Raw genomic sequence first — 27,055 nt, 5'->3', positions numbered from 1 at the left:
AAGACGAAACGCACAGCGAAGTACACACATGAAAAATGTTGCTTGACATTGTTTGCAGGCGGAAATTCGTTGTAACGAAGTAGCCGATATAACGTACGCGCTGCGATTCACTTGGCCCCGTTCGAAAACTGCGGTGGCTGTGCTTTCAAGTTAATCTTTAACCCTGCCATGCCCACCGTATCGTATACGTATATGCCACGCCGAGTTTGATGGTTTAAAATTACGATATATAAGCGCGGCAAAGTTAACGCAAAGTCTTATCAGGGGTTTTCTTGATACGCCGGAGCGAGTTGTGAATATGCTTCAGAAGAACTTCAGTTTGGCCTAGTTGGTACTTACTGCAAATCATATTGACCTCAAAAAAGACGGGGACAGAGGAAGAAAACACATAAACATAAACGTATTGAAAGTTACCGCCCGTGCTGTTTATGTGTTTTCTTCCTCTGTCCCCGTCTTTCTTGCGGTCAATATGATTTGAGTTGTGAATAGTTCAGCATACCTATTAGAGATGAACTTACTATACTAATTAAGTCAGGGTGGTGATGGTTTGGGTGATTCGGTAATTCTAAGTCAGGGTGGTGATGAATCGCCGATTTGGGCGAGTCGGTAATTCGCGTTGTGGACTCATTTTGGCGATGTGACAGACACAAGGAAGGGTACGAGACGCACAAGGACGCTTTTGTGTGTCCAGCCCTCCTTGTGTCTGCGTGCATGCCGATTAGGTCGCGCGACCCCTCGGCGTCGTCTCCGAAATTATACTCGCGTGTCACAAGTGCTCCTCGATATGTGTTCATCCGCGTCGTCTGCTGGGCGGCTGCTCGAATTCGCTGCGTACGACATTCGTGCGCAAAGGTCAACTATAACACGTCACGTATCGCTGTAACGTATCACGTTCCAAGCAAAACACGCAAAAAAGTATTCTAATCCTGGTAATTAATCAGACAGTCGCGCCCTGAACTATGTTCAGCCGCGGCAGGATGTTGCCTCTGTACGCCTCGTACCTTCTGCTGCGCAGGGCGCTGAAAAAGATCTCGGAGGCAACGTTCTATGGGGCTTGCGCCGTAGCCACCAACCGCCAGGCGCGCGCGCCGTCTGCTTAGCCACTATATTTGAGGCTGCCCGTTAGAAAATTAGACATTTACCACCCCCTGTGGCTGTTTGCCAAGGTTGCTTCCATATATAGTATACACAGTCGAACGTCTTTATAACAAAGCGCCTGGGGCCTCCCAAATCGCTCGTTCTTCAGGTCACTCCGATGTTAAAGGTCGCGCGTCGCACAGCTCACAATAATAGAACCGGGAGACAGAATCGTTGCTTCGTTAAACAGGGCATTTCGTTGTATAGAGGAGTTCGTCGTAGAGGCCTTGCAGTTGGCCTTTTAAACTGACGATTTCTGGCAACTGGTATTCCGTTTCACGTGTTATATCCTACCACCTTGTGATATATATATATGTGTGTATAGTCCTCGTTTAAACTCATTGCGGCGTACGTTCCGGCCATGCTGAGAAAAAAAGGGGAACAAAGATGGGAGTGAGGGGAAAAAGCAACGTGGGTTCGCGTGTATTTGTTGTTGTTGTTTTCTGTTACCATATTAGGCAGCCCCTATAGTATACATAGAACAACAACAACAACAAAAAAACGGGCCACGGCATATACAGCAGAACAAGGCGCGCAGTCACGCTATACAGTTGGGCCGCTGCGCGCGTCGCATACTCGCCGTAGTGCAAGAAGGTGGCGGTGATCGATTGCCTTCTCGGGACCGCCGCCCCTCCTATCTGTACGGGTATCGTCAGTTAATTTCGAGGATTAATGGACATGGTCCCCGCGCGTAAAGCACCTTGCGACACCCCTCCCGCGTATCGGTCCTATCTGCGCGCGTGCGCTTTTTGCCCGAGCCCCGAAATAGCGCGCGCGGGTCACCCCCGCGAAGGAACACATGGCCGCGGAAGGAACCACGTCGCTGCCGGCTTCGGCCCGTCTTGGAATCGCTTCCCGACGTCTACGTGTATTTCGTGGGTGGACACGCATTCCCCGAACTCGGGAAGACGCCTTCGCGATCCGTCATCATGTCCCCGATGTTCCTCTCGCTTTGCTTGGTTACTCCTGTGCGAGCTCTTTAAACGCGCGATTCTTGTATAGGCTAGCGTAAGGACGCAGTAAAGGGGTTTAGAGCTTGTCCATGTAGCTGTACACTTACCGGTACCGGAGACGGGTACGCCAGATGATGATGAAGAAGAAGAATATGATAATGATTTGGTGGTACCCCCTTTGAAACGGGTGGGCAGTGGCGTAGCAACAGGGGGGGCCTTGGGCCCCGGGTGCAAGGGGGCCAGTGGGGGGGGGGGGGAGGGGAGGCTAGCGTAAGGACGCAGTAAAGGGGTTTAGAGCTTGTCCATGTAGCTGTACACCTACCGGTACCGGAGACGGGTACGCCAGATGATGATGAAGAAGAAGAATATGATAATGATTTGGTGGTACCCCCTTTGAAACGGGTGGGCAGTGGCGTAGCAACAGGGGGGCCGGGGGGCCGTGGTGCCTGGGTGCAAGGGGGCCAGAACGGGGGGGGGGGAAGGGGTGTTATATACGTCTGAAGACACCCGTCTTTCCGCCGGCTACAACGTGGGGGGTGGGGGGTGGAGGTGTGACACGGAAGACCTAGAAGCTTACGTACTTACGTAATTAGAAGCTTGCGTACCAAACAAGCCCACGTATAGGTATACCCTCGTGACGTCATGGCGATTTGGGTCGGGAATTTCAAGGAGCTGTCGCCACCGGCCGTTAGTTCTTGCGTCTTTTCTGACTTTATAAAAACTTTTTTCGGAGCAAGCGCGACATCTTCGGTTTTGCAGAAGCTTCTTAATCTACGAAAGCAGCTTAACTTATTTGTCTCTTTAAGCGTGTCTTTAAACCCGTCATTCTCTCTCGGTACTCATTTCTTGTTGTTGTTCTCTTCTATGTAGAAGTAGGTAAAGGCAAGGCGCAGAATAACAGGACTTAGGAAGACGAACACAAACGACAAGGCGGGCGCCCGTCTTGTCGTATATATATATATATATATATATATATATATATATATATATATATATATATATATATATATATATATATATATATATATATATATATATAGAGAAAGAGAGAGAGAGAGAGAGAGAGAGAGAGAGAGAGAGAGAGAGAGAGACATGCAGGTATATGCTGGGCTTGCCAATGTAATATTTGGCTTCGAGTGGTACAAATGACAGTCTGTCGACTTTGCCAGACATACTATCTCTCTCTCTCTCTCTCTCTCTCTCTCTCTCTCTATATATATATATATATATATATATATATATATATATATATATATATATATATATATATATATATATATATATATATATATATATATATATATATATATATATATATACACGCACACACCCTGTAGCGTCAGCGACGCGACGAATTGATTGACCTTGTCGCGGGGGAAAATCCATCGTCGCGACGCGCCGCCTTGCCAGCCGATCGACGAGCTGTGTGGTGGATAATAATACCACCGACCGGGGCCGGTGCGACTCGGTCCAGCGGCGGGCTTCCATCGATTTGCGTGGTGTGCATCCGCAACGAGGCGTGCTCGGGCTTCGGTCTCGCGTCCTTTGTTTGTACGCACGCCTCGTGGATCGCGCAGAGCGGTGCAGGTTTCTCCGTGCTGGCAGAGAGTGTCTCGCGCGCGCTCTGGTTTGAAAGATAAGACTCCTCCCGGTATGTATATATATATCGGCTCCTTTTAAAGTTCTGTAGGGTTTCTCTTACGTGTCAAGACCGCGAGTTGATCACGAGGCGCGCGGTGTAGTGGGGTGGGGAGCTCCGGATTAACTTTGGCCACCTGAGGTTCTTTAACGTGCACCCTATGCGCGGTACACGGGGCGGGGGATTTTTGAAAAATTTTCCCCCTCTCGTTTTGCTCTCTTTGGAATGCGGCCGGCGAGGCCGAAATGTGATCCCGCGACCGACCTCGGGCATATCAGCTTTATCCAACGAAAGCCCCTACGCCACCTCGGCGGGCTGCATGTAGACTGCCGAGAAAATTCCTTTCGTGCAGATGGCAGCACGCAACCAGTCGATCTGTTCCTTCAGTATTATTATTATTATTATTATTATTATTATTATTATTATTATTATTATTATTATTATTATTATTATTAGTCAGTGTGTGATGTCTTCACAACGCATTCACCTCCATGCATACCGAACCGGCTCGTAGAAACGAGTATCGTGGTACATTTTTTAGGCCGTTGTGACGCTTGCCACTACGTTCTGCTTCTTTTTAAAAATTATTCTAGAGTTGTCAGGGTTCTGATAAAAAAAAAGACAATTCGAAACCGTAATCTCATCACTTCTTTAGATCACTTCAGACTCCTAAAGTATTCTCTCAAAAGCCTATTTTCATTCATCCAAGTGCGAATATATATATATATATATATATATATATATATATATATATATATATATATATATATATTATTTCATCGTCATGCGAGTATACATCTCGAATTTGTGCGAGACCTCAAGTGACTTCGCGCGTACGCGGGCGTGTATCGTCGACGTTAAGAGCGTCGTCGTATACGCACACTCCCAATCTTCGGCGAGAGCAGCGTTATCTTAAAGGAAGGAGCGGACACCTCCTGTAGATGTGCGACAGGAAGCTATAGCACTAGAAAGAGCACGCTGCAGCTATAAAAGGAAGAGAAAAAAAAATACAGCATCCCATGCTCCGTTCGATGCGAGCCCGGAAAGTTCGGGAAAACAACTGACCCGATAAGCGTCAGATTATGTTAGCTCCGCGCGCGGTCTGTGGAAAGAAAACAATAAACACACATATCCGTAGAAGCAGCGAAGCCGCGAAAGCCGAGGCAAGACTCAAGTTGCGAAACCGGCCTGATTCCATGCTGGTATAACCAGCGCAAGAGTCTACACGGGACACTAGTAAGGCGACAAGGACAAGCACTGACTTTGCTACTGGCGTTTATTACACAAAAAAAAAGCACGCATATGTAGACGGTTTGCAACTGCGTTAGCAAACCGTCCCTGTTAAAGAATTTGCTCGCCTGGGGTCTGTACGCGGGAGGCCGCCTTAGGCGTTGGCGCGCTCTTTCTTGTTGATTCGCGGCGACCGTGTTGACTTGCGCGATTGTATCTGATTGCGATCAAGTGCGAGAGCTTATATACATGCACGGGTGGGCCTTTTTGTGATAAACGCCAGTTGGAAGTCAGCGCTTGTCCTTGTCGCCTTACTGGTGTCCCGTGTCCACCCTTGCGCTGGTTATACATCAGCAGGGAAGACGCGACGTCTCGTGACGATTTGATCGATTGATCGATCAATTGATCGATTCCCGTGCCAGCGCGCCTCCACGCACGGCACTGGGTGCACCCCGCGTGTACACTGAGTGCACGTTTACCTCGAAGTCCATACCCGCCGTGGTTGCTCAGTGGCTATGGTGTTAGGCTGCTGAGCACGAGGTCGCGGGATCGAATCCCGGCCACGGCGGCCGCATTTCGACGGGGGCGAAAGAACACCCGTGTACTTAGATTTAGGTGCACGTTAAAGAACCCCAGGTGGTCGAAGTTTCCGGAGTCCTCCACTACGGCGTGCCTCATAATCGGAAAGTGGTTTTGGCACGTAAAACTCCATATATTACCTCGAAGTCCACGCCTTTCGTAAACAAGGCGGTGTGTTGCTCGAAGGTTTTGCGTACGTGTCGACACCTTTGCGCCAACGGCTCGCGCGTTTTTGTTTATTCGTTTTTTGACGACCCGAAGGTTGGGCCAAAAAAGTCGCGACCTTCGTTTTTGCATGCCGGCGACTCGCGACGCTCGAAGCTTTGGCTGTATGTGGAGAGAAAGTCGGTATAGGAGGAATAGCACTTCGATCTGTGTGTATAATAGAGAGCGTTATATATAGCCTGTCGCGAATTCGTTACCAAATCCGCGGCAGCGCTAGCTTTTACGCCCTCCGGTATTCCGCAACTAATAAGAAGATCGCGGAAAACTTTAAAAAAATATAGAAAAACTCTAATAGAGAGCTTCAGCGTATGCAGGGTTACCGCCTTATCGGTATACCGGCCTCCATGACTGCGCTGAGTTTACGGGGCCCCCTTCCGGTTACCGCTCGATTGCGTTTCAAGGTATCGCTTTAACAGCTGAAGGTCACCCCCCTCGGTGCGTTCGGCTTAGTGACAGCAAAAGGGACACTTTTATCCCGGTGACAGCTAACTGTGCCACAAGGCGGTCCAAGTGTTGGAGAAAAAAAAAAGACTTGGACCTGACGTCACACTGACGGTCACACTGACGTACCGACGCCGAATATTCGGCTTTCGTTTCGACCGGCAATAATCGAGTTTCTCCCGCCGAGTGAATGGACGGTAGCAGAGTTTTGAAAAAAAAAAAACAAAAACAAATATCATACCGGTTTAAAAATGATTGTGTCGTTCTTCACGCTTGTCCCCTTAAGGGGTGACGTGCCACGGCTTCCTCGCTACACACCCAGTGACCTTGCGTGAGCACAAGTTTGTCCGAGTTCTTGTGGGTGTGTGTGTTCCGGAAATGAAGTTACAGCCTACCGTTGGTTGTACACATCTCGGAGGTGAAAGTACAGGGCAGGAAGGCGAGCGCAGTAATAATAACGAGCACGCACGCCATCCGACCCGGCGCGACGTATCGATTCGCACAGACTCCCTCACGCTACGTCACGGACTTGCGCAGCGCCTTCGTCGCCGGCAGAGGGCGTGAGTGACGTGCCTGCGAACGCGCGGCTGCCATCCATGGGGAGGAGGAGGGGAGCGGTGAGGCGGATAGGAATCGGCATTTTCGTCGACGTGGTCGTCACCGTGGTGCTTACGCGCGTGGTCTTTTTAAAGAATGGCGAGCTCGTGAGGTAGACGGCTTACTGCCCTTTCTTTTCTTTACTTTGCCGAGTTTCCTCCTCCTCTTGTTCGATGGGACCGCCGACCACTACCACTAAAACCCTCCTTAGTTAAGTTGCGTGCAGTTCATGGAGTGGGCCCCGGGAGTCGGCGCTTGCGGGAAAGTTTTTTTTCTTTTCCAGTGTGTCGACGACGACGATTTTTCGATGGCGTGACCTTTGAAACGGGCCGGCGGCAAATGGTCGCCTAGCCTGCTTGATGTGTAATCGAGGTTTTAACCACACCGTATCGCAGCCTAGCATTTTTTCCTCCTTCTTGATAGTTCCTTCATTAAAACCCATGTCCCTTGTATTGTACAATTGCCTATGCCTGTAACCACTCGAGCTCTAATAATCTGTACTCTGCCTTTTCTTCTTTATTCCCCCGACAATACTATAAACACTCTTCCATTATCTTTCTTAGTTCTTGTCAAAAGAAATGGCGCCCACTACTGGGACAAGGCGATTTCTCCGTCGGTGTGTAGTTAGTACGCGGTAATGTTTAGAAGAAAAGGCGGGGTACCCTGGACCCGACGAGAAAGGGACACAGAAACAGGACAAAGCTTCGCGCAAGTGAGTCCGAGTTGCTGTTGCTGCTCATTTAGTGACGCTCTCTTAGAGACAAAGGTAAAACTTATTTTTCTGCTCGCAGGCGCCGCTCTTTCGTCACTCGACACCTTATTAGCCCCGAGAACGAACACGAGCGGCGCTGCGAGCGCCGCTCGCGTGACGTCAGGGCAAGGACTCGCGCCTGTCGTCTGCTACAGTTCGTGCGTTGTACGGGCGCTTTCTGCGGTGTTTTCGTTTGTTCGCCCTCGTTCTCTCTGCTTGTGTACTTATGCTGGTCGTCTCAAATATATTTTTATGACGTCTTCCTTTGCGAACATTTATTCAAAGAGCTAATTTCTTAGACAACAATGCAGCTCTCGAAGGCAACGCTACAGTGCCAGCCGAAGCGACGCAGACCAGCCCATTGCGGGTTTTTCATACGCGGATAGACAATCGCAAAAGCATAGTCTATAGGAATCCAGTTATGATACCATACTTGCCGCGGTGCAACAAGTATGTCACAAAGCTGGCTATATATGACTTCTACAGCAGTTACGTTGATTTTATTCCGCTAAAACAGGTTTGCTCACGACGAGTAGTCCATGGTATAATATCGAATGTTTGCATTTCCTCACAGAAACGCTCGGCAGTAGCACGGTGACTTAACTAATACTGGAGCTTAGATTCTACACGCCTCACTTGCTTCTTTAACTGCTTGTCAACATTAGGCGGTTCTTCACGTGGTTATTTTTTTTAAGCGGCGGAAATTTGAAGTAAACTTAATGAAGGCTTACAGCTATTTACAGAGTACAAATAGGAATGTACCAATATATATTCCCTTTTCCGTGCTACACGTTCAACTCACCTCTTTAGAGCGCGTTTGTTAATGATTAATAATGCATGTTATGTTCCTCTTTTTTTGTCTATGTTACCAAGTGTATATCATTTATTTATTTCAATGCCGCAGTGTGTTTTGCATTGTTATCGTGGAAATATTTCACTGTGCTTTCATATATTGTATAACTGCAATGTTTTATGGCCACTATATAAATGTAATTTATATGGCGCTTGATGTGTTACTCCATGCAACCATATTGTACCTAAGAGGGTGAGATTACCTCAAGCCGCGTCTGTGCGGCTTTTTTCCCTCATCCACCTCCATTTACAACTCCTCTGTACATGTGTGTGTGTAAATTAAAATTAATAAATCAAATCAAATCAAACTCACTTGAGAAATTTACTGGTGCGTGTTGCTTGAGGAATATACATGACGAATCTGTTTGGCAAACTGACACAGGCTGCTCGGCCCAATTTTTTTAGTGAAGTATGCCTGCTGGACCGCATAGCTGCAGCCAGAAAGCAGTCGAAGCGTCAATGACTAGTAGTATGGGACATATTGAAGATATCGAAATTCCCCCTGTGGAGGGTCAGAAATCAAGTGAAAGTATATGCAAGGCTTGTGGTGCTTTCTTTATGAATGTTTGCGATTGGATTGGAGCAAACTTAAATTAGCCTGCAAGGTTCTCTTTTAAGTACCGACGAAGCGAATAGTTATCCGTTTGTATAATTAAATAACGCTGGATCGAGACATGGTGAGACAAAAGGTGCTTGAATTTTCCTTTTGTAGGCAATCTAAGCTGCGTAGTAGTAGCTCGAGAATACTTTAGCCATTCCAGTTGGCGCTGTAAAAAAATGCTTTATGGTTTTAATTCGAAGTTGAAGTGAACTGATGGGTTTCGCGAACATAGCGTGCCTCGCCATACGGACAGTCGATTGCTACCGTTACGTGATCAGGGGTGTGCCATATATTGTCGATAAAGGCTACTGAGGGCCACTATGATACATTTTATTACTTTCAATTGAGTGGCTGTTGATCTAAACAACGAAACTTTTCTCTCAGGTGATTGCTACTATGGTGTTTGTGAATTAACTATGTAAATACTCTACATGACACGCCGTCGTGTTAGCAGCCATGAGCAATTCGTTTTTCGGAGGCCTGTTTCAGAGGGGGATGAAAGTAGCAGCAAACATTTTCATAAGAAATGCGCGCCTAACTATTTTTTTACGCATTAATGAATGGCCATACTTGAATAGAACAACACACCAGAGTAATATGAATCATGATGACAGCTTCGCTGGGCAGTGTCTTTCTAACATCGGATAACATGTTGACGCCAAGGACGAAATTTTTCTTCCACGTAAAATGCAATACCTCTCATAGCTAAATACTAAAGGAATGTTAAAGGAGTACTGACACAAAAAAAAATCCATGTGGTTTTTTCTGCTTTAATAAGTAGTTAATGACCCAGTAATCACGGCACGAGAACTCATTTACTTCAGAGCGCGACAGGTAATTATCTGCAGTCTTTTTTGTAGCGACCAGTCCCAGTTTCGGTTTCAGAGAGCAACGAAACGGTTCACCGGGTGTGTAAACAAAGTGGTCACGTGTTCGCAAAAAGCCATGACGTATGCTCTGCCGCGCAGCCAGCGTGCGGCGCGCCGGCACGCGAGCTTCGTGTTGCTAGTCGTCTGCTACGCCTGCACGTGGTTTGCCATGTCCTCGCCATCATCGTCGTCGTCCAGCGGCGACTATTTCCTGCATGTGGGAGTCGCCGCCGTATTAGACGTGGCCAATCACTTTCAATTTGACCCACTGGAGAGCAGCGACTCGGATATTGCGGCCGGCGACGGCGAGCACTGCAGGAGACACACGGTACGATTCGGCGTCCGATCCGACGTGCGGCGCCGCATGCTCCGGCATGCAGCATACGATGAAGCGGGAGACACACGGTCCGATTTGGTGTCCGATCCGGCGTCCGACGCGCCGGAATCGAGGTGTTTTGCCGTGCCGAAGCGCCGGATCGGACGTCCGGCGTGCGACAAACCGGGCAGATTTTCATCGTCCGACGCGTCCGACAACCGCACCGTCGTCTGGCCGCAGCCAATGACAGCGCGGCTAGCATGTGACGTTCCCTCCACGGAGGCGGCGCTGGCTGGGCGGTTTCTCGCAGTGTGTTTTTTTTTTTTCCTTGCCTGCTGCAGTTTGTTTCCGACACGAAATAGTTACCAGTTCAGTAAAATTATCTCGACGTGTGCCTGTTATTCAAAGCAATGCCTAGTACACTAGGACTAAGCTACTGGCGAGATCAGGAGACGCGACGCGAGGGCATTTCGCGGGCAGACAGCACACACCGACCGTCTGAGCAAGGCTGCTCGCTTTGCTTGCACGTTTGCCCTTCGCAACGACTGCGTCGAGTAAACCAATTGTATTTAATTACGGGCGACCTAAGTGTACAGTGTTAATTGTTTTGGCAAACATAAGCGCTCTTCGACGAGCTCGGGTTGGATCGTAAGCGCCGTCGGCCGCGGCGTCTGCCTAGCTAGGCCTACCGGCCCTATCGCTGGCTGTTAGCGGAGTCGTCAGTGGACGACGCGCCGTCGTGAAGTGTTCTGTCACTCGCAGGGGCATAACGTTATTGGCAGTGTTCACGTAAAGCGATGCAGTGTTGAGGAGAGTTGTTTATATTGCGTTTCTCGACGTGGCTCTGAAGTCAAGCTGGAGGGCTGGATCTGGGCGGAGCTTACGCGCCGCTCAATCTTTCGTATGCACGCACCCTGTGTCCCGAATTAGCCGCATGGCAGCCAACGAAAATTCGTGACGTAGCCACATGACGTAGCGTTTTCTTGGCTATTTACAGACCCGGGTGATGTCAATGTCGCGAGGTGCTATGTTTTACGATTGGCTGCGCGCACGTACTTTAAAATTGATTTTAAATATGTTCTAAGCGATATTCGCCGCTGATGTTTTACACACGATGTGTGTGTGACACACTAAATCGATCTCACAAGTTATCTCGACTTCAAATTTTTGTGTCAGTACTCCTTTAAGTGTTTAGCGAAGCATCATACACAACTTCGCGTGTTGAATTTGCAGATATTCTTTTTTTAGTCAAAATTTACCGATAGACACGGCGCATATATGCATTGCAAAAACTTGTAGACCCCTTTAACGCTACTTAGCTTGCGATATCCAAGTCGCAAAGTTTCTCGACTCACACGCTTTTGAAGAAGAAACTGTGGTTAAGGTATTACAGCTGAAAGAAGCCGACTTATTCATCAATACGTACGGCTCGAGCCACCGATACCCCAAGCATACACGAAGGGAACGAGCGCGCGCGGCAGCCGAGCGAGCCGGAGCGAGCGGCGTCCTGGCCGTGACGTCACTCGCGAGAGGGCGCCATTCCTCTTTCTCGGGGCTAATACTACTGCGCGGCGGTTTCTCTCTCTCTCTCTTTTCGTTCGCGCCAAGTTTGCCCCAAACCTTCACCGACGAGGGCTGGCCTTTGCGTCGCCATATCGAGGCCCGGATTTGCTTTTGTGTTATGATGCGAGTTGCACGTGTTGAATGAAAGAATGGACAGAGTGGTGTCAAATCGGTAGATGAGAACAGATAGATGTATTAACAAGATGTCTCGTTTAATGTGTTGGGTTCGTGATACAGAATAAATTAAGACGAAAAAAAAAAGCCGTGATGAAATGGAAAACGACATGGACAAGACAAGACGATTGTGCTGTTCCTTGTCGCATATGTCTCTTCTTTATCTCTATTTATTTATTCGGGTAAGTAGACAGATGTTCCCTTTGTGTCGGTGTATAGCGACGGGCGGGACCTTCCGAGGGAAATCACTTGGCATCACAGACGGATTACTGGCAGACAACAGGCCAGTTGACTTTCTCTCTTTTTTGACTCCCGGACATTCTCGTTGACTAGCAGGACCTGTTTAGCCTTTCGCCGCACTGCACGCAATTGCGCGGCCCAGTACGGAGCAAACTAAGGGGCCATTTGGATGGTATGCAGGTGAGGGGCAGGAGGAGATACCTCTCCCTAGTCGCACGGACAGAACACTCATGCGGTCCTTTTTTTTTTCACTTCCCCGCCACCAGCACCACCACCTGCCCGAGTAGTTTGCTGCGCTCCCGTCTTTGTTGGCCCTCTCCCCGCGTCCTCTCTTGTTTGTCCCCCTCCCCCCCTTCAGCCTGTTCCCCCAAGAGCAGCAGCAGCAGCAGCGGAACCCAGAGCGGTGGTCTACGAGGCATACCTGCGTGCCGCAAGTCGACTCAACTGCCGCGGGGTCGTTCTTTCTCGCGGGTCCTTCTTCCTGTCGGGCAGGCTGCCTATAATATAAACGCCCCTCCCGTCTTCTTCGCCCCCTCCGTGAAGCCAGACCTCACACGGGCACACACGTCGCCGTAGTCGTAGTCGTCGAGTCGCCTTCCCCCCCCCCCCTTTTTTTTTTTTATCGGCCGCACATTTCCGAGTCTCCACTGCGGCTTTCTCCGGTGCCATCTTCCCTCGGCACCACCTTGCCCTTGCCAGGCGCTCGCGTTCCTTCTTTCTGTCAATCTCTCTCTTTCTCTCTCTCTTGCTTCCTGTTCCGACGGCGACGGCGGACTGCGACCCCGCTTTTCTTCACTCGAAGGAATTCGTGTAAGCAGAGGAGGGAACGTAAAAAGAGAAGAACGCGGGGAAAGGAAGAAAGGTGCCCTGTTACGTGACTCCTGGCAGCGCCTCCCCCCCCTTCTGCGTTCAAGGCGACGGTGGTTCCCATTGAAGTAGGTTGGAGGACGTGAGCGAGCGAGTCTGGCCTAGGGAGGGCGTGGTCCGTCTCGACGACACCTGTCTGCCCCGCACTCCGTCTTCTTCTTCTCCCGTGCTCTCGCCGCCGAAGCCACGGCCGCTTTGCGCTCGCTTCTTGTCGAACTCCGCAGGGTACACGAGAGGTAGACGAATGGACGTCGGAGTGGGGCCTGCCTGTATTTTCCGCGCTAGGGAATCTGAGAAAAATAAAGTGTGTCCTTTTATTCCCACAGTACGAGCTTGACTCGATGAAGTCGGGTCGAATCGACTTGTCGGAGCTTGCGGATCGGGACGAGGTAGCGAGGGTCAGTTAACCTCCCCCTGCGAGGGGCTGGCTGGTCGATGCACGAAAACGCGGTCGGGTCCGGCTGGCATCGGCTCTGACCTGCGTTTCCGGACTCGAGCCGCTGTGTTGTGGCTCCTCAAGTTCGGGCCTACTGCCGCGCCATATTTCCTTGTAGTGTTAGAAAAAAAAAGAAGCGCGAAACTGTTTGGGGTCTGATTATGGTCTCGGAGGTCATTCCTTGCTGGTCAACGGGTTGAATGGCAGTGACGCAACCGCAGTTTCTATTGGCGCACGTTGTAGTCAAGGAAACGTGCCGTGCCGTTCACGCGTCTCTTTCGAGGCCCCTCGCAACGCTCGCTTGAAAGGAACGCTGTCTCGCCTCATCTCGCAGCCTCGCACGCACGTGCGCATTGGAAGATTTCCTCTTTCCTTCCCGCGCCCTCTTTGTGACGTCATTCCACAGCGCACGGGTCGATTATGACCACACTTTTTCTTTTTTTTTACGTAACAGAGTTATGTGCCTCGTCCTGTCTTCCGCCTTCTGTACCTTTATGGTTCAAACCTGACGATTCGCGGGGAGGCCGCGATTTTCTCTCTTTTGCGGGGTGCTTATACGTTTTCTTGCGATGACAACGTTGCTACACGGTAGCGCATGCTTCCGTGGGCTACGCACATGCCCTCGCACTAACGGAACATTCGTGGTAGAACTCGAAAATGGGCCACAGCCACTAAACGTAGTCGACGGCTTTTTACACAAGCAAAGCCGCTGCTTGTGCGCCTGCTAATGACCGTATTCGTGTTTGCTGCACGTGCAAATGTCTGCGAAACAAAGTCGCCCTTGGTTACGCTTCTCTGTAGCATCGTCATTGTATGTGTATGTCGAGTGGTGCATTAGAGTTTAGTCGTGTCCGTAAATTCATTACCACTTGTTTGTTTGCCCAACTACGACATGTCCGAAGCGTTTTTGTGTCGCGTGAGTTTTCTCATTGAAGGAAAATCACAAAAAAAGGCTGCATTTTCACGATTCTGTTGCTGCCGACGCTGTACGTCGAATATGCCCGGTTACTGGCAATGGCGGCTTTGCGAGCTCTCTGGTTAGACTCCGCGCCACAAGGTCTCGCCGCTACCAGTGTTGCCACCTGCGTCTCCGGTAACATTAATACGTTTACCGACAAGCTAAAATTGTTGTTTGAGCAAGTGCTTGTTACGTGTCACGTGATCAACCTCGCTAACATGTGTTTTCTCTCTCTCTTTTCCCCTTTGCAGTGCTGTGTGCCAAGAACCTGTGCAAGAAAGACTTCTTCCGTAAGTGTGACCGCAAGTCTTGTTCCCTTGGTTACTAGGTCTCCTCACGCTTTGCCTTTCAGCTTGTCTGCGTCGTAGCCGTGGTGTTAATCTCACCGAGGAGATCTTAGCAACGTGCGAGAAAGTCTTCCAGATAACTTTCGTATAGGGCTTCCCCTGTGTGTGCGTGTCTGGTGGTGACGCTTCGGGAACCAGCACATTTTTCCGAACGCCAGACTAAACCATAACGTGCCTCCAGTGTCCCACCTAATTTGACTCGCTGTGTCCCTTTAACTGCTGACGTGCCGTTACTGGTGATCGTCCTTGTCACATTGCAAGTCATCGCTGAACTTGAGACATCGACCCCAGGAGGAAGGTCTACGACTAAACTGAACAAGGCTAACGGTTGCTCCTTACTGCGTCTTTTTATAACAGCTGAAACGCCGTCGCTGGTGATTGGATCTCGTCACGCCGCATTAGTCAAGTCCCCGCTGAACTTGGAGCACTACAACCCTGTAGGAAGACGAAATATAATCCTCCGCCGGTGTGAAATCCCTCTTCCATCAAGCTGTGCCTATCCGTGAATGTGGTATAGCGAACGGGGACGCTGGAGGTCGGTGCATGTAGCCGGCTTCCGCGTTGCTGCGCCATGCGTAGGCGGCTCTGGTATGTCGTCATCCACGTTCTCCGGTACGCGGCTATAGTTGACGGAGAGTTAGTTGGCCGGCTGCCTATAGTGGTGTAACGCAGTAACTTGACAAAAGTTTTCTAAGTTAGATATAGCGTCTTCAGGCGAGTTTGCATGCTCCAACTCCTGTGTACGCCTTTTGTGTTCTTTTGTACGCTAGACCGATAGCGTCCCCTAACTTTGATCACATTTTCGCAATACTGGTTAAGAAGAAGCTTTGCCCCCGTGTAAATGTTGGGGAACGGAGAAATGAATTTGCTCGGCAACCACTGCACCGAATCTGACGAGGTTAAAAAGTCTACAAATTGTAGAGAGCAGAATTTTTTCATTTAAGCCATCCATTCTTCTATTTAGAAAATACTAGTGAAATGGCTGCTGAAATACTGGTTGCTATATGCATAAAGAACACACAGTCAGAACACGTTTTAGGGCAGTAAATGTAATTTGAAGTTTGATGGTTTGCTTAACACGAACGACAGGAGAGCCTATAATAAAACACAGCGGAAAAGTATGATCCACTACGCTTTTTCTAAAAGGGACATGCTCTTGTTATCCATCCATCCATCCACACGACCCTGCATTTTCGAAACAAGGAGGAGGAGGCGAGAAAAAAGTCTGAATTGTGTCACTAACCAAAGGAATATATGTCTGCAGAGAACAGCATTTAATGTAGTATTCTTGTGTACTTTTCTTTTTGCATGTTTCTCTTACTTCGAATGCAAGAGCGCTTACATGTGCGCCCATTGTTCGAGAATTCCCGCAGGCTTTATGTTTTGTCTTCCTTTCAAGGGCGTTAACACTTTTCTAAGCTCATTTTACGAGAGTATCTATATGGACTTCATCTTGAAGTTCTTTCTCCCTTTGAATGCGATATCACTTAATGAGCTCATTCTAAACACGAGCATTGGTGTCAACTTCGTCTGTGATATCTGCTCCTTTCTAGATGCGAGAGCGCAAATACTGGCGAATCTTTTGCGCCAGAGTACACCAAAACTGCTCGTAGCATGTTTAACTCCATTTTGGAGAGTCGTGGTACTGCCTACTCCCTGACGGAGCAAGTTCACTCCTCTTATTACTCCCTCAAAAAAGGAGTCGGCAGCACTCAAAATTACACTGCATCAGGGAGTGTAAAGAGTATTCATAATGGGAGTCACATATAGGTGAATTGGTTACTCCCTCGAATAGGAGTCAACCCCGTACTCCATTTGTTTGAATTAAAATGCAGAAACATACGACGCTCGTCAATGCGGACAGCGTTAGACGGATTGCATTGTTTCGTTTGCGTCGGTGTGCGTATACCGGGTGTCCAAGCTAACACGGATAAGGTATGATTAAAATAAAAAAAAGCGAAATCATTTTCCATGGATGAAACCAACTCTATGTTGTTAGCAGCATCACGAAGAAGCCTCCAGTAACTTTTCTTTTTGAGTCATTAGTACGTGTTTAATTAACTTGCAATTGTAAGTCGTGCCTACAGAGCACATTTGAAAAGACCATTTAGAGCTAGACCGGCTATCCTGCCTGAGACACGCGCTATGCGTTCCCCCCCACCCCCCAGATGAAATACGTGCTAATGGTCGACGTTACCTGACGTCGGTTGTTTCGAATTGCCGACTTTATACTCCGAAAACCGATAAAAACGGATATTTCTGTTTCAATCGGAAACAAAATATTAAGGAAAGTTTCGGTTACATTTTCGCTCCAGTCAAAAATATCGTCTTTTTTGTTTTTGTCCCGTTCCGACACACTGCATGGTCGCAAGTAACTGAAAGTAGTCATGCAAAAGGCACTAACAACAACACCACCACCAATAATAATAATAATAATAATAATAATAATAATAATAATAATAATAATAATAATAATAATAATAATAATAACTGCACAACAGGTAGCGCGTCGCGAACAACCGAATGTGAGGCTTTCAGTGTTCCTTACAATCCAAACCTTGTATTGACATATTGTAGCCGTAAAGTTCGTTGTTTACTAATTACTCTGTTAATCAGAACAACACAGAAATGCCGGATACATCTTCAGGAGTTTGTTGTAGCTTCCAGTTAAATCCGCACAGGAGACGTGTCTTTTTTTTTCTCTTTAATTCTTTTCTGTGTGGTGTTATACGTGCAGCCTTTGGCTAAAGCACATAGGCTCATCCGCGCCTTGAGCATTTGTGTCGTTTCTATATATGTGATCAGGTTCCCGTGTAGTATTATTTTAAAAAAAAGCCTGTATAGTCGCGTGGTGGTCGTAGGAAATGCGTGTATAGAGCCCGTATACTTTCGACAGAGACTATGTGTACTGTTGAGCGCCTCCATACAACGAACGCCTCTATACAGCGAACACCTTTATACAACGAAATGACCTCTATAACGAAGGAATAATTCCGTCCGGGTTCTATAGTGACAAGCTGTGCGGTGCGTGAGCTTAACAATGAAATGACCTGTATAACGAATGATTTCGGACGCCACCCCCCACCCCCCCGGGCACTTCGTTGTAAAGGCGTCCGACTGTGCATATCCTTGCGTCGCCGCACAGGCAGCAATATATATATATATATATATATATATATATATATATATATATATATATATATATATATATATATATATATATATATAAACTCGCGCCGGTCCCGGACGCAACCCCTCCGCGGCGACTCGGCGACGTCGCGGTGCGTGCAACCGGGTGACACGGATTTCCATTATACCGCGCCGTCGTATTAATTCGCCGCCCCTCGTCTCTCGTTGCGGAGCGATTCTGCGAAGGCTCGAGAACGGTCGAGGAGTCGGAGAGGCGTAGTGTATGGTTGTGGTGGTGGTGCTCTGCGCCGACGCGGCGCCTCGTCGGGCGGGCGGGCGGCCGGGCATTTCGAACGACTGAGAGAGAGACTCGGAATTTTTTTACTATTACGCCCTCCCGCCGACCTCGACCAGACGTGTGCGGCGGCCCTTCCGCGGCGAGGGAGGGCCGTCGGTTGCGTTTTGCCCGAAGGGAAGGGAAGGGGTGGGGGGTGCGTGCTTTAAAACGAAACCAACTAAATGTGTGCAGACGTATACTACATACTCGTCTTAACCGGCGCTACCTGTTCCGACCTGCCCGCGCGGGGCCGGTAACTGTCCCTCGTTCACGTGATGCGAGTCGTTAAATATCGGTAAAAGCGATCCCGCTGCCGGTATACCGCTGTGGTTGTGCATTTTTTTTTTGCGAGGTCTCGTCTGCATCCCGTCGTCTGCTCTCTGGGCCTACGTGCCTCGCTTGCAGGCCTGTCGGGACTCGCCGCTTCGTCCCGTCTGGCTGCAAAGGGCAGGTTTAGGTTTTGCGTTCGGTTCGTTTCTATTCCTCGTTCGTTAAAGCATGTGCGTTCGTTAAAGCAGCTAGTGCTGCAGCGTGACTGGACGAGGACGGAGAGGAAATTGTCACACGCGCACTGCTGTGTTGTGTGTGCGCGTGTGTCAACCGTCCTCGTCCATTAGCTTGGCATGCGCTGTGTTATTTATCGCGAACGCTTAATTTGTATGGCTCCGGTGTTGTAATAAATATATAGTGTTCCTTTTACTGCGAAAGGCAGTTGGAGAAGTTCGAAACTGGTCAGTCGCACGTCATTTCCGTTACGCTAACGGATATCCTCGTTAGGCCTCCTCGGGTCCACCGTCGTCACCGCAGGGCGTGAGGAAAACGAAACTTTGCCGAGCCGGGTTTCGAACTCGGGTCCGTGCGGTAATGTGCAGCTGGGAGCTGTAGATGGCGCGAAACCACTTCATTATCGCGCACATTTCGGGCCTACTTCCTTTTTAAGTATTTTATTTGTTGTTATTATTATTTTTTTTTGCTCCCACAGGCAGTTGAGAGCTGTGGCCAACGTTCAGGCAATGCTGTGTCGGACAACGGAAGGCGTTGCGTGTATCGCAGTGAATAAGTTGTTGTGGAAGACATGACCGCGTTGCTGTTGCCGTCGAGTTGACATCAGGAGTAATCGTTGAGGTCTGGCATTCGTTTTATTTTTCATTATTATTGTTATTATTATCTTTTCTCTCGTTGAACTCGCTACAATGTCGCCGCGGCTACGGGGTTCTGCCGCTGAGCGCGCATACTCCGCCGGTCAGCCATTCAGATAGCGGGTCAGGCCGACCTACCTCAGCCGGCAGGAGAGAATCGGGTGACGTGGCGATTGCGACGGCGGTGAAACAGTTGAAACCCGGAGAACCGGGATTCCGGTCGTTTGCCTCGAAACGCTTGCGAATATATACTATGCAAAGATAGTTTCCTTTCTTCCTTGTTCCTTCCGCCCTCTCTCCTTTCCGCCAGATTCCCCTTCCCCCGTTAACTGCACCTTCTCTGCAGACCGCCGTTCAGGTGTCAGTATACATGTGGCTGGACAGTTACAACGCAGCCAGCGGGAATTTCCTTATTCTCGTTTTGAAATAAAACAACCGGTTACCTCCGTTACGCTTCTGTCGATGCCATATGCTGGGACGTGTGTGCGGTACACGTAAGCAGCCGTACCTCTTAATCCTGGTTCCTTTTTATGTCTCTTTCTCTCTCATTCGTCTTCTCCCGGTCTTGCGCGTTTATATGCCTCACTCGTCTCAGTTTTCCGTTTTCGCTCATCTCGTGGAGCCTGGCGAAAACGCCAAAACAAAGATCGCGGCTTTGGGCAGGCCCGGCAATCGTGCTCTCGCCACCCCCCCCCTCTCTCTCTCTCTCTCTCTCTCTTTCTCGCTTCTCACGAACCGCCGCGTCCGCGCCTGCTCCGTGCAGGTCGGTGCTTGTTTTCCAGCCGCGGTTGTTGTTGTTGTCTTTGAGCAGCTTGCGGCGGCGGATGCCCTCGGCCGCCGCTTTCGGGTTTAGTATGTAGCTTTCCGTTGCTTCGCGCGCTCCGCGAAGGTTGTGTCTATCGTTGGTGTGGCGTCGAAATAGTTGGACCGGAGAGGGAAGCGGCGGATGACATGCCGCCAAGCGACCGGACATTCCCGCGGTGCTCTGCTGCTGCTGCCGCCTCCGCCGTTCCCCGCTGCAGATTTAATTTCCGTTTTGCGGACTCGCCACCCCTCTGTGTTCATCCAGTACTCCCCCCCCCCCCCTCCTCCCGCCATCTCTTGCGCTCTCTCGTTGAGACCAGCATGATAGTTGCGCTGCCTCTCTATTGCGCCCGCTGATGGCCTGCAAAGCCCCCTGGTGGGTCTCTCGTCCGAGCGCGCCTGCCGTTTTGTGACATTAGTTAATCTCGCGGGTTTCCGAATGTTGGGCGGTGTTGACGACGGCACTGAGCCCTCTTCGTAAGCTCTGACGCGGAAGCTGCGTCAGCGGTTCGTGGAACGCGGTCGTTAAAGCCTGGCTTAACAGCGCTCGCATTAGCGCACTCCGTCCCGCAGCTCCCGGTTGAGTCACTCGCCGGTGTCGTCTGCTCGCGCACAGCAAAGCAGCCTGCGTCGGTGCGTCCGTTCGTCTGCGGAAAGCACGAGTGTATCTTGCCCCAGTGCAGGTTTCCGTCTGCTTGCCCGCATCGTTGCCGACCAGATTCTGGCTGTCCTCTCTCGAAGCCGCCTTATTTGCCGTCTGTTCGTCGGGATTGAAACGGGAGACCCAGTATGGCGGCTGTCAGGTGAAGACGGCGCACAACAGCAAAGTAGCCGCCGTACGCCCGGAATCGAAGCACACACACCCTGCGCTTCCGCTGCAAGCTCTGGCATTGCGAGAGAGGAGGGTGGCAGGTCTAAATACCGCGGTGGCCGCCGCCGCTCCGTTGTGCCGGCTGCAGAGCCGTCCCCCCCGTCCTCCCCCTGGCCGCGCGGTGTGGTGGTGGACAGGCTTGGGGCGTGCGTCCGATGACCTCCCCGCGTTCCGTGCCGGACGGATGACGTCACGCCCGGCCGCGGATTAAAAAGCGGCCCCCGGCGGCGCGTCGTACTCGCCGGCCGGCTGCGTCTCCTAATGAGCTAAGCTAGCTGCGACAAGCTCCTTCGGCGCTCCCCGAGAATTTGTGCATTTCCTTTTTGCGCAGAAGGCGCGGCGGCGTTCGCCCGACCGCCTGCCACATGGCGCCCGACGTCTTCTTTGTCGCTGGGGGGGCTTCTTCGGAGCGCTTGTCGTTGTCATCGGAGCGATGACTCCACGAGTTGTTATTGTTTTTGTGCTGCTACCCACGAAGCGGTGAAATGGGTCGCGATCCAGTTCATTCCCATCGTGTGCAGTGAACTCTCTCCTCCTCTCTTCTTCTTTCGCTTACTCAGCAAAGGGTGTCGCACTGCCATATGCATGCATGCATGCCACGTGGCCGGCTTTGTTGACGTTTCGGTGGGTAATATGGGGGTACAGCTGCACTACGGTGCCCATTGGGCACTGTGTATATAGTTTATTGCACTTTTGTATCGTCGCCTACCTCTTCCTTTCCCTTACCCCGGTGATAAGTAGCAGGCGGTGATAAGTAGAGACACGCACTTTCGGCCAACCTCTCCATACCCCCCTTTCACTTCATTAAAACCTCCATACTCCTTGCATGAACTAAGCCGTCTGCGCCTCTCCCAGATGCCGCAGAGCCTCCGTTGCCTATAGTCTCGGAGGCTAAAATGACACTTCTTTTGGCCTCAGACCCCCCTTTCACTTCATTAAAACCTCCATACTCCTTGGATGAACTAAGCCGTCTGCGCCTCTCCCAGATGCCGCAGAGCATCCGTTGCCTACAGTCTCGGAGGCTAAAATGACACTTCTTTTGGCCTCAGACCCCCTTTCACTTCATTAAAACCTCCATACTCCTTGGATGAACCAAGCCGTCCGCGCCTCTCCCAGGTGCCGCAGAGCCTCCGTTGCCTATAGTCTCGGAGGCTAAAATGACACCACTTTTGGCCTCAGGTGGACGCTCCTCCCCGAACCGCTTGTCGATCGGAGGTCATTGCGCTCGTTGGCTGCGGTACGCTAGCTTTGAATACGTGTGAATCTTGATGGGTACATTTTGCACGCTATAGTGGACACTTGTTGGAGCTTGATGGACAAGTGCTTGAGCTTGTTGAATGGTTAGTAGATGCCTGTTAGAATTTGTTACATACATGATTGAGCAGCGTTTCGAGTTGAGCTTGTTGGTATAGTTCATCATTACACGAGGACTAGTGCAGGAAACTGACGAAGACTTAAACACGCTAAAACAATGTCTCGCGCAGCTATCGCTGTGCTTTTAGCGAAGTGTCTATTTTATCAGTCCACACGTTTTTATATCGATGGCCACAGCAAATTAAGAAAAACCACGCATCGGCACTTAACCATTGGAGGTGCTCTCTAAAAACTACAGCTCTTTTTTTTTTTTACGCAGTGCTATACAGAAGCACTACAGAAGCACAAATTTGAGTCCGTTTGTCGGTTCGACCATGTCATGTAGTCGTGCATCGCAAAGCTGGCAGCAGCTCGGCACTGCTAATTGGAACCTGTCGGTGGCTGCTCTGTTTTTGATGCAGCTGTGTAGTGGATCGGACCTGTTGGAAGCTTGTCAGATGTGTCGTCGGTGCAACCGCTGTAGTATTGATCGGATCGGTCTTTTTCGCACACACTTGTTTCGCGCGACGAGAGCACGCGTCCCTGCACGATGCGCCGGGCCCGCGAGCCAAACTAGAGGCCAAACGCGCGCGCGGGTCGTATCATGGGTTCGCTGGAGCGTGTCGTCGCGTTAATACCCCCCCCCCTCACCCCCCCCCCAAAAAAAAAGAATAAAGAAACCAGCTGTCGTTCGCCCATCTCGCAGTTGCCGCTGCTCCTCTTGTGGGTCGTATTAGCGGCGTTCATAATAGGACCGGCTGTGCGGCCGGCAGTCGTGCGGCAGGGATGTGTGTGTTGTTCAGCTCGTGACAGCTGCTGCTGCTGCTGCTATGTGGCGCAGTGACCCTCCGGGGCAGGGGAGTGGGGGGCTATAGCGCCTCCGCGCTACCCAACTGGTCCTTGATGCCCCCCTCAATCTCATCTCTGACACCTTTCTTTCCGGCCTCTCTGGACGCGGTCCACCACTACGACGACGACGCAGAAGGAGACGAGCCGGAGAGCCAACTGGTCCACATGCGCAGACAGGTCGGCCCGGCGCCGGCGCCGCTGGGTTAGAAAGAAAGGCGGCCGCCAGTGTGTGTGTGTGTGTGAGTGAGTGTGTGTGTGTGAGAGAGAGAGAGAGAGAGAGAGATGACCCCTTCGCCGGGTGAGAACACAGCTGGCTTGTTATGATGCGGATGTGGCGACGGCGACCCCCGCACATCGTCCGTCTCCTCCTAATTTGCGTGTCCGGGATGCGCGGGTTTCCGCGAGCGCCGTCCGCGATGTTCGGCGCTTGCTCAACGAGTGAGCGGTCCGACGTGCGAGAGAGTCGCCGGCGTGCCGCAACTTCTTGTTCTGCTGCTGCCGCCAGGAGTCCCACTTGAAGTGAGGTCCTGCTGGTGGTCTGCGGACCTCTTTGCGAAGGTCACAAAGAGCACGTCCGCTCTGTGCACACTCGCGAAAGAAGTTCACCGCGCACGTAGCGACTGTGTAACCCGCTGACAGCGCGGAGGGGGAAGAGGGTAACGCGCGCACAGCCACCGCCCCTTCGTGGTCCAGCTGCTGCGACTGGAGATCGAACCGGGGACGACGGACCGTGTCGGGTCTTAATTCGGTGGTTGTTGGCTGGCTCGTGTAAACGACGGCGGGTCGGTTCGAACAGAGGTCTCGTCCAAGCTATTTGGTTGACGATTACCGTGCTTTTAAAGCGCGCTTACCATGAAGCGTATACAAGCAGGTCGCGAGGGGGGGGGGGGGGGAGTGCCACACGACACATATTATGGCGTCTTCTGGGTTTGGATGAGTTGCGTGGTCAGCTCGACCAGCACGCGTCGACTTGCAGGTAACGAAGCTTTTGTCCATCGGTATACATAGGTATGTTCATGGTATGTTCATGGTATGTTCGTGGTACCTTCATGGTATGTTCGTGGTATGTATACATGGGTATGTTCGGAATCAGCGGGAACTCTGTACCTGGCGCGCATCATCGCGTGCGGGAACGATATATTTCAGTGGGGGAATTCTCTTTCGGAGAAAAGCAAATCTTGCCAGCCTTCTTCATAAACTCGATCCCATGCACACGAATAGTGAAATGCTTCGTACAATATTACTGGGAACGAGGTCGCGGGTGCGATCCCCGGCCGCATAATTCCAATGGGGGCTGAATGCAAAAAAAAAACAAACAAAAAAAAAGTTCGTGTATCGTGCGTTTGAGTGCGCGTTAAATATGACGACGATGCCTTCTTTATGTGTGTGTATGTGTAGCGCAAGGGCCAGATATGGCGTAAGAGCCCCAGGCCAGTGGTATCATTGCACGTTAAAGAACCCCATAGTATACACTGTCTCACCGGTCTATAATTGGTCTATAACTCTCACCCTTACACCCTTATTAGGTGTAATATGGGTGTAAGTTAGTCTGTAACTCACATCCGTGCACTCTTTTTGGGTGTAAGGGAGTGAGTTAGACTGATTCACACCCTTACGCACTCTTAAGGGTGTAAACTATTTTACAGTGTAGTCGGAATTAATCGGACGCCTTCCAGTGCAACCCCCCTCGTAATCCACTGTGCAGTTTCGAGACATAATTAAGCCACACCTCGCGAAGACACATAACTTGTGTGCGAGAGGGCAGAAAGGGACCAGCCACGTGTTTTTTCGCCCCTTTTGTTCTATTGTGCCCGAAAATCTCATTTCTCTCGCTTTAATTATGTCCAACCAGCTATAATGGCCCAAGCCGTGGCCCTGCAATTTCGGGACGTTAACACAACACTAAAAAAGTCGCGCAGTTATTTGAAGAGGAGCACAAATTAACTACACACGGAGGAAGGAGACCGGATGATGTGCCTGTCTAGAGCCGCGCTAAATCAGTTTTAATTCAGACTGACATGTATTGTGTTCGAAACTCTTCATTCCTTAGTTTCGCAGTGAATGAAGGATCGGTCACTAGGATAGCAACGGAAGGCCAAACTTCAATGCTCATTGCTCTGAATATCACTACGGAACCCCACGTCGATACCGCAATGTGATGCCACGAATTTCAAAAGTATTTTTCTCGTATTTAGGGCGTTGTGGCCCACAGTGATCAGGGCAACACTTCAGTCAACGATAGAACAAGCTGGCTAGGACTAGTATAGCTTCACTGGCTCCTGGCGATTTTTTTTTGTGGTTTGTTGCGACGCCTGTTTCCCGAACCTGGACCGGTGTTACTATTGGGTAGCGTGGCGTTGTCGGCGGGCTGCAGGCATCCGGTAGACCATGGCGACCAGGCAAGGACGAGACGATTTCTAGTGCGAAACTTGCACTGTTTACTCAGTGGTTGGCGAAGGATAAGAAAAAGAGAATGAATGAATTGAAAACGTACATTGCGGGGCCCCTTAAATAGGCCCACCAAAATCGTAGGCGGATTTTTGCTCACGTCAACGTCACGTGACATGCACTGAGTCCCTTCGGTGCTTGGCGGCTGCTCCCACTTTCCTAGGCGACGTTGCACTTGCTTGCCTCCGCTGGCGGCAACCCGCGGCTGGGGGATCGTGGGCGGTTGATCCTTTCTTCTAGGCGACGTTGCCCGGGCTTGCCTACCCTGGTGGCAACCCGCGAGTCCGGGATGGACGGCTGATCCTTTCTTCTAGGCAACGTTGGTTGGCGGAAAGGGTCTCTCCTAGAGTCGGAGAGTTCGCGGAGAGTTTCCTAGAGTCGCACAGTTTGTGAAAAGGTTTCTCCCCTTGGTTGCACGCACACAAAGGGGCCTGTAAACACCGCGGGGCGCCCGCCAGACCGGCAACCACTCGAGACAACCGTAGCAAATGAGGAATCCATCCTCCGTTTCGGTTGAGCAGGCTCTTTCGAGCATCCTTTTTAGCTCGGGGTGTTACACGCCAACCGTCACAGGTTTCATGCACCACTTCGAACCTGAAAATGTAGCAGCCTGGACGAGGATTCGAACTTGGGACTTTGAGTATATAGTACCCTGAAATACAGAACGGGTTGCTTAAGGCAAGGGATAATTAGTACTCGTGGTATAAATTTAGGAAATTCGCAGGCAATAAAGACAGGGTCAGCTGACGCGAGTCAGGGGTTGATCGGAGATCGCCGGGGGAGGGCCCCTTCGTCCCGCAGCGGACGTCAAAATAGGCTGATGACGGTAAACGTAACAACTTTCACATACAGTCCTCGGAACCAGTTCCCTGCGACGCCGCCGCCGGCACGCGTCTGTTGACGAAACCAGCGGCGACGGCGGCAGCAGCTGCAGGACCGTCTCGCGCAAGCCCAGACGTGTATGCACTGCAATCGGGCGCGACCTCGGTGGAAATTCCCGCGACTTTGGGGCGCGTGTCCGAACGTGTGTACCAGCCGAGTGCGGCGGGGGCCCCCACGAGCGAGGCGACTCGCGTGCCCAGCGACTGCGTGCCATGCATGCAGGTCACGGTGGGCTGTGCACGCGGGCTTTTACCGGATTGTGAAAGGAAGGGAGGGGGGGGGGGGCTAGGGAGATTTTTGAACTCGCGCGGAGCTATAATGTGCAAGCACCATGCATGGTGTCACGGCCGTGCGAGTGCGTGACGACTTCTGCTATAGAAACCTGGAGGGGTTTCTGTAAGAGTCCACCCAGTGGACTGTCCATTTCGGCCGCTGCTGATGTGTTGATTCATCATCAGCCTGGTTACG

The 27,055-nt window shown here is 50.7% G+C and overlaps 1 protein-coding gene across 1 annotated transcript in view; it reads left to right on the top strand.

Moving 5' to 3' along the window:
• Smurf (SMAD specific E3 ubiquitin protein ligase) overlaps nucleotides 1-27,055 on the top strand; it is a 118,619-nt gene that overhangs the window by 38,637 nt on the left and 52,927 nt on the right. The window contains exon 2 of the mRNA XM_065454227.2: nucleotides 14,680-14,718. Coding sequence (XP_065310299.1) covers nucleotides 14,680-14,718 — 39 coding nt within the window. The remainder of the gene's footprint in view (nucleotides 1-14,679; nucleotides 14,719-27,055) is intronic.

Source organism: Dermacentor albipictus, chromosome 8 (assembly GCF_038994185.2).
Source record: "Dermacentor albipictus isolate Rhodes 1998 colony chromosome 8, USDA_Dalb.pri_finalv2, whole genome shotgun sequence".
Taxonomy (NCBI): domain Eukaryota; kingdom Metazoa; phylum Arthropoda; class Arachnida; order Ixodida; family Ixodidae; genus Dermacentor; species Dermacentor albipictus.
This window is presented reverse-complemented; position numbering and strand designations above follow the sequence as displayed.